Source organism: Salminus brasiliensis, chromosome 21 (genome assembly GCF_030463535.1).
Source record: "Salminus brasiliensis chromosome 21, fSalBra1.hap2, whole genome shotgun sequence".
In the NCBI taxonomy this organism is placed as follows: Eukaryota; Metazoa; Chordata; class Actinopteri; order Characiformes; family Bryconidae; genus Salminus; species Salminus brasiliensis.
In genome coordinates, this window is record NC_132898.1 from 26,945,633 (window position 1) to 26,956,163 (window position 10,531).

At 45.9% G+C, this 10,531-nt stretch overlaps 1 protein-coding gene across 1 annotated transcript in view; it reads left to right on the top strand.

Moving 5' to 3' along the window:
* Nucleotides 1-9,278, top strand: part of magi1b (membrane associated guanylate kinase, WW and PDZ domain containing 1b) — a 180,362-nt gene extending 171,084 nt beyond the window's left edge. The window contains 3 exon segments of the mRNA XM_072666558.1: nucleotides 214-354; nucleotides 3,302-3,440; nucleotides 7,307-9,278. Of these exon segments, the coding sequence (XP_072522659.1) occupies nucleotides 214-354; nucleotides 3,302-3,440; nucleotides 7,307-8,604 (1,578 nt within the window). The 3' untranslated portion in view covers nucleotides 8,605-9,278.
* The last annotated feature ends 1,253 nt before the right edge of the window (nucleotides 9,279-10,531 follow it).

The following is a 10,531-nucleotide window of genomic DNA, read 5'->3' on the forward strand; positions in this document are numbered from 1 at the left end:
AGAAAAAGAGAGAGAGAGAAAAAACGAACCACCACAGAGTCTGACCTTGAGGGGTGGGCTGTATGTGTTTGTGTAGCAGATATGACTCCACTGTATTGAATTCTGGATTTTGGGAATCTTTTAACCCCCTAACCGCCTGTCTGTGTACTTCCGTGTGTAATCTAGTGTGTGTGTGTGTGTGTGTGTGTGTGTGTGTGTGTGTGTTTATATCAGGATGAGCTGTACTCAGTGGACCTGGAGCGGGACAGTAAAGGCTTTGGCTTCAGTCTGCGAGGGGGGCGAGAGTACAACATGGACCTGTATGTGCTGAGGCTGGCCGAGGATGGTGCCGCAGTGCGCAGCGGCAAAATGAGGGTATGTGTGATCCCCAAAACCTAACCAGCAGGATGGTTAGGAGAGTTTGCAAGCTTGCCTTTTTTTTGTATTTTATTATAGAGAACTTATAGAGAGGGAAATTCCCTCCCTATTCCCTGGGATAGAGAGGTGAGCCAACAACCAAGGTTTGCAGTTCAAATCCCAGGACTGACTACTGGTAGTACTGGGCACTAAATTACAACTGCTGCAGGTGTAAGTGTTCAGCTCAGGGGATTGGAGGTGTGGCTCAGGAACCGTGTCTTGGGATGTGTCTTCCTGACCCTCAGTCTCTTACAGCCCTGCTCCATGGCTATGCTTGGCACTACTTGCCGCTCAGGGCTGTGGCGCCAGCTCTTCGCCACTCCGCTCCACAGGGCTTCGAGAAGTGGCACCTGAACAAGCCCACAACTGCGCACACTTTGACCCTTCCTGAGCCACACCTCCCATCCCCTGAGCTGAACACTGCCATTATTACTGGTGTTTGAGTTGTACTGGCAGGGGTTTTGGTGGTGGGATGGATCTTGGAGGGATGGATGTGTTTACACTGCTACAACAGCATGCGTCTCAGAGCAGACCACCTCCTGACGTGGTTAGTATGATCAAATCAGAGTCTTGGGTGTGTTTACACTGGCGTTTTTATGTGGCTTGGCTTAATCCAGATATAATCCTGACGGCTGCACCGTACAGCAACAGTAGAAAAAGCAGTAGTACAATGCTAACATGGGACATAAAAAAGATTTGCTAAAAACTTTGATTGCTAATGCAATCAAATCCTCACAGCAATGCTCCTCCAAAATCTAGTAGAAACCCTTCCTCCCTGGTCAGTAGAGACAGTTACTCCAACAAAAGCAGGAAAGACTCTTTTTAATGCCCTTGATTTCAGAAGAAACAATGAACAAGCTGGTGTCCCAATACTTTTGTCCATGTAGCGTGTGTATATATGGTTCCACAGCGCTGTTCCTTAGCAGTGTAGCTTTGAACCCACTAGCACTAGCATAGCACAACTCCCTGACTTCTTCACAGTCGAGTCTCAGCTCACAAATGTGCCTTTGCTCGTAGTGTGAGGGTTCACTGAGGAGCTGTCCGGCTACTCGCAGGTTGGTAAAGGGGTCAGCGGAAGGGTTAACTATAGATGTCATTAGCAGTAGCTGCTACGTGCTAATGAGCTGCAGATATGCGGCTCTCTCTGGCTGTTAGCGGCAGAGCTAGATTCGGCTGCTTGAGAGATGAGAGGATAATGGAGCTCAGGCTGAGGGAAGCAGAGCGAGAAGGTGTCAGGAACAGAGAGCGTCTGTCGGAGTGGCGGTCCCCCGGAGAACCGAACTGACAGATCGCCGGAGGCACGGAGAAAAATAGAACAAAAGGATTCCTGCATCATTCTCTCTGTATCTCTCTCTCTCCCTCTCTATCTCTCTCTCTCTAGCACACTCTTACACTCTCAATAGCGTGTGTGTGTGTGTGTGTGCTATCACTGCTGTGTTGACAGTGTTGAGAGTGGAAGTGTGGGGATGTTTGTGTTTGATTTGATTTGTGTTGGATTTGTTTGATTTCTGAGTGACTTCATTAACTCTCTCACTCTCATTCTCACTCTCTCTCATTGTGTTCCGGTCTCTCTCTCTCTTTCCCTATATTTCATGCTCTCTTGCTACTCTCTTCTCCATCTCAGTCTTCTTGTTTGCTTCTTCTCCATCTTTCTCCTTCTCTTCATCTTTCTTTCTCCTCCTCCTCCTCCATATCTCCTCTCCTCCCATCCCATTGTTTACATCTCTCTCTTCTTAATCTCTTCTTTCTCTTTTTCCCTTTTCTCTCTCTCTATTTCCATGTGTTCTCATTTTCTCCATCTCTTCTCTTCTCCATCTCTCTCATTTTCCCCATCTCTTCTCTTCTCCATCTCTCTCATTTTCTCCATCTCTTCTCTTCTCCATCTCTCTCATTTTCTCCACCTCTCTCATTTTCTCCATCTCTTCTCTTCTCCATCTCTCTCATTTTCTCATTCTCTTCTCTTCTCCATCTCTCTCATTTTCTCCATCTCTTCTCTTCTCCATCTCTCTCATTTTCTCCATCTCTCTCTTTTTCTCCATCTCTCTCATTTTCTCCATCTCTCTCTTTTTCTCCATCTCTCTCTTTTTCATCTCTTCTCTCTCTTTTTCATCTCTTCTCTTCTCCATCTCTCTCATTTTCTCCATCTCTTATTTTTCTCCATCTCTTCTCTTTTCCACCTTTCTTTTTCTCCATCTCTCTTCACATCTCAATCTCTCTTGTTTTCTCCATCTCTTCTCTTCTCCATCTCTCTCATTTTCTCAATCTCTCATTTTCTCCTTCTCTTCTCCATCTCTCTCATTTTCTCCATCTCTCTCATTTTCTCCATCTTTCTCATTTTCTCCATCTCTTCTCTTCTCCATCTCTCTCTTTTTCTCCATCTCTTCTCTTTTCCACCTTTCTTTTTCTCCATCTCTCATTTTCTGCCTCTCCTTGTCATCTTTCTCTCCAACTCCTCTCCATATTCCCCTTTCTGTCTTTCTTTTGCTCTCCATTTCTCTTTGCTCAGTCACTCGCACCATCCCTGTCTCTCTCTCTCTCTCTCTCTCTCTCTTTCAGATTAAACCAAGATTTCTCACGTATGAATAAATAGAAACACTCAGAGAAGATCAATTATGTCATAGTAAACAAAAGGAAAGTTTACTGTTTGTCCAATCAAAGCAAATCAGAGCAGTGGGATCTGAAGACTGGCTAAATGAACCTCCATCTGCCATCAGTCTCTACATATTAACTCTTAATTAATATCAGTACTGTGTTTTTGAGAATCGATACAGTATTACAAACATAATATCACAGTACTTCAATATATCGATATTTGTCTTACACCTCTAGCAACTACACCGTTATTAGACACAGGTGTAGAGCTGAGTAACCGACCACTGAGATGTTCTCTCTCCCTGCTTTTCAGGTTGGGGATGAGATTCTGGAGATTAACGGCGAGAGCACCAAAGGCATGAAGCACGCCCGCGCCATAGAACTGATCAAAAACGGCGGCCGGACGGTGCACCTCGTCCTGAAGAGGGGCGACGGCTCCGTGCCTGAATATGGTGGGTCCATCTACGAAAACATCCCTTTCTCCCCCGTCTTCACGCCCTGACAGAGCTGCTGGGGGGTTTTTGGGGGCGACAGCACCACCTCTTCTCTCTCCTGGCCTCCTGATACTGGGTGATGGGCCTTCTTCCTGTTGCCTTTTGCCCTCCTCTGCTTCTGTGCACCAGGCTAGCCTAACAGGGGACACTGGGAAATGTAGATACATTTTTTGTGTTCTGTTTGTTTGTTTGTCTGTTTTTCATTTCTCGGGTTGTGGGTATGTTCTTGGGCACATGCTTTTCTTTATTTTGTTTAGTTTTTAACGCCGAACCGAACACAAATAGAGCAACTGAAAGGATTGTTTCTGAAAGGAAAACTGGATTCTAAGTTTATTGCTTCTCAGAGCCCTCATGAAGTGATATTTTTAAAAAGCTAATAATGAGGAAGCTGGAGTAACCGCTTTATACCCTCTCTGCCGATGGCGTTAGCAAGTCAGCGCGGTGTAAGTAACATATATTTATGCTATTTATTGAAGGTGAATGTACGCTACTGAGAAGACTTTTTTTCGAGACTTGATGACTATGAAAGCTCTAAGACCTTTTAGCCATTCCAGTGAGAACTCACATGAACGTGATACTGTAGTAAACCTGTCCACAGATCTTGCCATACAAACACTAATACATATATATATTAAGCTCCCCAAAAAACAACGAGTCACCTTGTGCCTCCTGCAGATGGCGCTGCATGAGGATGCTCAGGCTATAAATACCTGCGGGGTGTGCGACGGGACTCCTAGATTGAGGATAGGTGGTGCAGTGCAGGTGTATGGAAGCATACGGTCCTACGGGTCTACCAGCAGTGGCAGAAATCCCAGTCTACAGGAAATTCTCGTCATTCTTAAGCAGAAGTGAGCACAGGCCTCTTGCATGCCACTCTGCTCCTTATGTTGATGGTCTGCAGTAACCTGTGGAGTATTTTCAATAATTGCTGGTGAAGGACCTTCACTGACTTCGAGAAGCAGGTCTTGCCTGGAAGTGAAGATTTTCCTTTTTAATACACAAGCCGTGAAACACGCCGGCGGTCCCTGTTCGTCAGTTTCATCTTGCGGCCACAATTCTGATGAGAATTTCCTGTAGACTGGGGTTTCTGCCACTGCTGGTAGATCCGTAGGACCGTATGCTTCCACACTATGGCCTTTGGCACGCCCAACTGCAATCACTCCTTTTGGCCATCTGCTTTGCGACCCATTTTCCACACAACATTCACTGCACTGTACCCCCTCTCCTCAATCTCTGCATCCCATCACACAACCTGCAGGTATTTATAGTTCCATTATAGCGCCACCTGCAGGAGCCTGAAGTTACTACCACCTTAAACACACAGGATGACTAATTTTTTTGCCAGTAAGCTTATATATCTATATGTATGTATCTGAACAGACTCTTCATGGACTGCACCCGCTCTTCACTGTCCATTAGATCTTTGGTCCTCTGTGTAATTTCAAATCCAGCCATGATCCAAACATCACTTTCCGAACATTAAAAATGTCTGTTGCTGCATGACGTCTTTAGTGAAAAGCCCTTTGTTTTTTAAGACTTAATTTTCCATAATATTTATGGAAGATTGGTCTCACGTTTCCGATATCTCGATTGACGTTCGTATGATTTTTTTTTTTCTGTTGTTTTTTTTTGTTGTTGTTGTTAGGTTGTCTTTTGTTCTCTTGACCATTTGAAGTTTTTTTTTTCATGTATTCTGTCAGAAGTTCAGAATGTGACTGAATGATGTGTCTTTTTTCTGCTAATGATGAGGCTGAGGTTGTAAACTCTGTGAGGTTGTATATTTTTGTACCATTTTTTTGTACTTGTTCTTTTTTCATTCTTCCACATTTCTGCCTGTTTCTGTTTGCAGTGTAAATTGCTTCATTCACTGTTGTGCGTTTGTGTACGTGTGAGTGTGGGTGTGTGTGTGGGTGTGGGAGCGAGCGTGCCTGCACATATGAAAGCGTCCACTGTCTCAGAGTGTCTAATGGAGCTTGGGTCTATAATGCTGCTGGGTGCTTGTATGTATGTGAGTCTGAGTGTGTGTGTGTGTGTGTGTGTGTGCGTGCGTTCTGGGACTCTCTCTGTTCTCTCTATTCATGTTTTATTTTTCACTCAAGGGTGGGGGCATTTTATGGACAATCTCTATCTTTGATTGACTGATTGATTGACTGATTGATTGATTGAACGAATAAACACCTTTTTCCATTGCAAAAACCACCATCACTATCTCATGGCTTTTGTTTCAGGGTTCTAAATATTCTACTTCTCTCTTTCTTCTCTTCTTCCTTTGTTTTTGTTGTTTTATTTTTTCTTTTTCTCCCCATTATTATTTTTTTTAATCTGCTCTCCGTGCTCTTGCGTGTCCCGGGCTCTCCTCATGTCCCCGCCTCTCCTTCCCTCCCCGTCTCAGCGATGGCCGCTCCCCAAGCCACGGCCAACGCGAGAAACGAAAAGGCAGGAGAGCCTGGTTTCTACCAAAACCAAACCACGGTTTGTAGCCCCCACGTCCATGCCGCTCCGTCATTGCTCCAGCTGGTCCGTCATCGCTCCGTCTTCCACTCCATGCAGGCGAATTCCATTCACTCACTCTGCTTTGCCAGTGCTGCCGTCCAGTCGCAGTGGGAATGGCTTGGAGCATTTGACCTGTGGCTACACATTCTCATACATACCAACAGCTTGGTGTTTTCATAGCTATCCAGATGTTGATGTTTCCAGTAAGCTAAGCAGATTCACACGTTTTAGATGTTTCAGTCTGTTTAGTCTGCCCCATTGGGGATGGCCTACCTGGGTATTAGTTACCTAGACGTAGTTCGGATTCCTGGCTAGCTGAATGTGCAGTATAGGCCTAATAAAGTTATACTCTTCTTAAGAATAAGCCCAGACTAGATTTTCTGGCCATTTTTGGGCAATCCTGGAACCTGTTTTAATGGTCCAGATTAATCTTAGACCTGCGCTCTATAGGATTTCCGATGGAGTGCTACTCTTAATGCAGCAGTTAAATCCAAGGCTAGCCGGAATTAAACAATCTGTCCAGAAATGTGCTCATTTCTGTACCACGTTGTTTCCCAGGCCATATTTGTACGCCAGGTTCACCTTATCTGTCAGGTGAAGCAACGTAAATGCAGAAAATATTGTGAAGCCTGAGGGGAAATCTATATCACTGCTACGATTGCTGTAAATGGCAACTGGAACCTTGTCATTTCCGTATTGGATTCATGAAACCATTTACCATTTGTGCCATATAAGCCCTGGCTGAATCATTGCTGCTCATATAAGACTTTGCTTTCTGGCTTGCAATTATATTTCAACGTCCTCCCATAAATTAGATGTAGCTTTCGCAATTAGTAAGTGCTAAAATGATTCATTTGGTTTCAGTAACATGATTAATGGCTGCTTTGTCATGCCACTAGATAGGTTACTGCTAATATATTTTTTTCCTAAGATAGTGGCTCTCGGGCAGCGGTGTCAGAATACTTGACTACCCATCAAGAGTTTGATAATTACCAAAAGAGTTGAGTCAGGTGTGCTAAAACACTAAACTCTACAGCGCTGTGGCACTCCTGGACCACCTCAGCTGAACCTCTGGCTGAAAGCTGAAAGTCAGTGCATGGACCATTCTGTGTTCGTGAATTTGGTCCATTGTATGGGAGCCAAAAATATGTCTATGGGCTGATTTTTTCCAAAAGCTTTCTAGCGCCAAGTTCATCATTCCAGTGGTGGCATTCACTCTGTAGCCTTCTTTAATGATCTTGGTGTTTTTTGGGAAACAAGCCCTAATAAAATAAAAGAGCAAAGCATAGCTAGTCTTGCTGGTTACCCATTATTGCTTGTTTATGTTCCAGGCGACAGCAACAACAGCAACGGCCCCGTCGTCGGGGCTCAAACTGTTTCGGAAGTGAACACAGCACCTCCTGACACTCAGTCCCATCCACCATTGGATTCCAGCTCTCCACCAGAACTTCATAAACCATCCCGGAATGAGGACAAGAGGGCACGAGAGACGGGTCAGCACGAGCACGGCCGCCGCTCCAATCATCGCCATTCCAACCACAGACACCGCTCCCCAGACAAGAAGGGCAAGAGCAAGGGCAAGCACCACAAGGAAAGCAGTGGTGCTGACGGGTACAAGAAGAAGGGCGAAAAGAGGTCTTCAGGCAAGGACGACTCGCACCACCATCACCACCGGAGGCACCATTCACCGGAGAAAAGGCGCCGGGCCAGGAGTGCTGAGAACACCCTGGACAGCCGCCATGGACACCGGCATGGCGGCTCGCCGGAAAGACGCCACCATCGCAACTCGTCCCCTCATGGGCACCGTTCACCGTATCGGTCAGGGCACCGCCACAGTTCCCCTCATCGCCGTAGATCACCTCAACGTTCCCCATACCGCCCCAGATACCAATCCCCCCAAAGGCCCCCCAACCTTTCCACAGACAGACTTCGCAATGGCAAGCCTCAGCAGAATGAGAATGTGTTCCTTCGGGAACCTCCAGAGCCTTCGTCCCGCATGGACAGTGTCCTGAGGGAGTTGCCTGCCCTGGACCAGCTGAACCAGGAGACTCCCCTGCCAAGGCCATCGTATGAGCGGGACAATGTCTTGTCCCGACCGTCTTACGACCGGTTAGACCGTGATACCTTGCCCCGACTGTCTTATGACCGGTTAGACCGTGATTCCTTGCCCCGACCGTCTTACGACCGTTTGACCCTTGATAATGTTCTCCCACGACAGTCTTACGATCGGTTGAACCGTGACGACACGCTTCCCCGCAGGTCAAACGGTTTCTCATCCATTGGGGAGACTTACCGTGGGGACAGCCTGCTTAGAGGTTCTTACCAGGACCAGAGCCTCTCCCGTGCCCGGACCCCTGACTCGGCCTTCGAAAGGTACAGCTCGTTGTTGAGGGGTCGTTCTCCTGAGCGAAGGGGGCAAAACTCCAGACTGGAGTTTCCAGGGGCGAACCGTTACAGAACCAGGAGCCTTGGGCGAGACCTGTCTACTGACGAGGAAGACTCACCGGAGGAAGATGGAGTGAGAGATTACTACAACAAGCTCAAGTCTGGCTACAGCCGAGGCAATGACACGCTACCCGAGCCCAGAAGGAAGGCCTACAAAGACAACTCCAAAGATCTCAGCATCTGATACACCAACAACACGCACCGGCAAAAACATGGCTATCTCCAAACAAGCCCTCATCCGAGGACCATACACACACAGACCCCTGGATTACTACTCTACGGATTTGACATTCCTGTTTTCCTAGACAGAGATTCCTTAACAACTTGTAACAAACAGCAGAAGAATGGTTTTTATTGTACGTTCCAGGAATTGTTGGTTGTTTTTTTTTTTCTTTATTTCTTTTTCTACAGTTCCACAAACAGTTCTACATTCAATCAGAGATTGACAACTAATGTATAAAGCAAACGATTATGTGCCTAATAGTACCATTCTTGATGGTTTTTCTTTTATAAAGGGCAGCCTTTTGAACTGACTAGAGTATCTTCGGTTCCAGAGAACAAACCCATGCAGCGAGCACCTCTTTTCACCTGGTGCTCACAAGTATGCTGTGCATGTCTTCACACTCTTCAGTGTCTTTCTTCTTTCTTTCTTTCTTTTCTTTCTTTCTTTCTCTCCCTCAGTGCCAATGTTTTTTAAACATTTGACCAGAGTATAGCACAAGTCTGCATTCATTTGTATATTTTTGACAGTTTGCAGTATGTGTACATTCAGAGGTGATCATTTTACGAGAATGAAGGGAAAATGAAGAAAAAAAACTATGATGATAATGTGAAAATAAAACTAATATATATACACATTCTTTTGACTCGTCCTAATTTTATATTCTGCATAATTTCTTTTACCGAATTTTTTTTTTTTACCCTTTTTCTCGCAATTTGGCGCTGCTCATGAACCCACCCGTCCGTAGCTCCCTCTAGCACTAGCAATGCTCCCGGCACTAGGAACGTAAGGACTTGATGCATATCTCCTCCCATAAATGCAAAGCCAGACGTCGCCTCTTGTTTAACTCCCACCGCAGATACAGCATTGTCGGGCAGGCGCTTTGAGGAAAGCTTCGGGCCCCCAGCTAACGGACGCCTGTGCTGACCAACATTGCTTGCGTTATCACTCTTAAGCTTCTAAGATCATTGAGGAACGATTCTTGAGGGTTCTTCGATTTGAAACTGTGGAGGAAGGAACCTCTTCGCTGGCCGAAAGTGTTACTACGAACTTCAATTACCAGAGAATTCCCCACCAGTTTCTACAGCAGTCCCTGCCGTTACTGAGTAATATGCCTTAGTGTGTGATCAGCCTTGGAGTGTTAAGGGGTTACAGTGGTTGGAAGATCCTTATACCTTTAACGGCCAGTTGTGCTCTCTCTCTCTGGCTCTGACTCTGGCTGCTGATGGCGAAGCAACATGGCTCAGGATTCGGCCTGGGCTGGCCTTAATCTCACGTAAATCGCACTCGTAAAAATCAAGGTGCTTGAAGAAGCGCTTTAGAAACCATGTTTGTAATAGAGATGAATGAGTGTGAGGAACCTGTATATCTGCACAGTTCCCACTGTCTGAAATGCTGTTACAGAACAGCAGTTAAGGGGAGCTGTGGAAGTCTAGGCAAACCCTGAAGGCCCAAGAAAAAAGAAAAGGTCTTACAAGAAGGTTTAGCTGACACAGGAATGGTGGTGCGCCGTTCCACTGTGCAGCATTGCTTTTACAAACACGAGACATCATGGTTCTTCAAGCGATCTCATAGATGCAGGTCCACTTTGGGCTCCATAAAGAAGCATGTTTCTAATAGAGATCATAGAGTGTGTCTGAACAGTATTGCAAACTTGGTTCTTTATGGAACCCGAAGTGGTTCTTCTGTGGCATCGCTCGAAGATCCAGTTGAAGCACCTTAAATTTTACGAGTAGAAACAAACCTGAAGAGAGAAAGACTGACCCAGACCGAGAGTAGGAAGGGAAGAAGAGAAAGATTTAGCCTTGGGTTTTGATAAGGAACCGTAGCTGTACGTTCAGTTGGGCATGTGGGGGAGGCCAGTGCTGTATTAAGGGTCTGAAAGACTCTG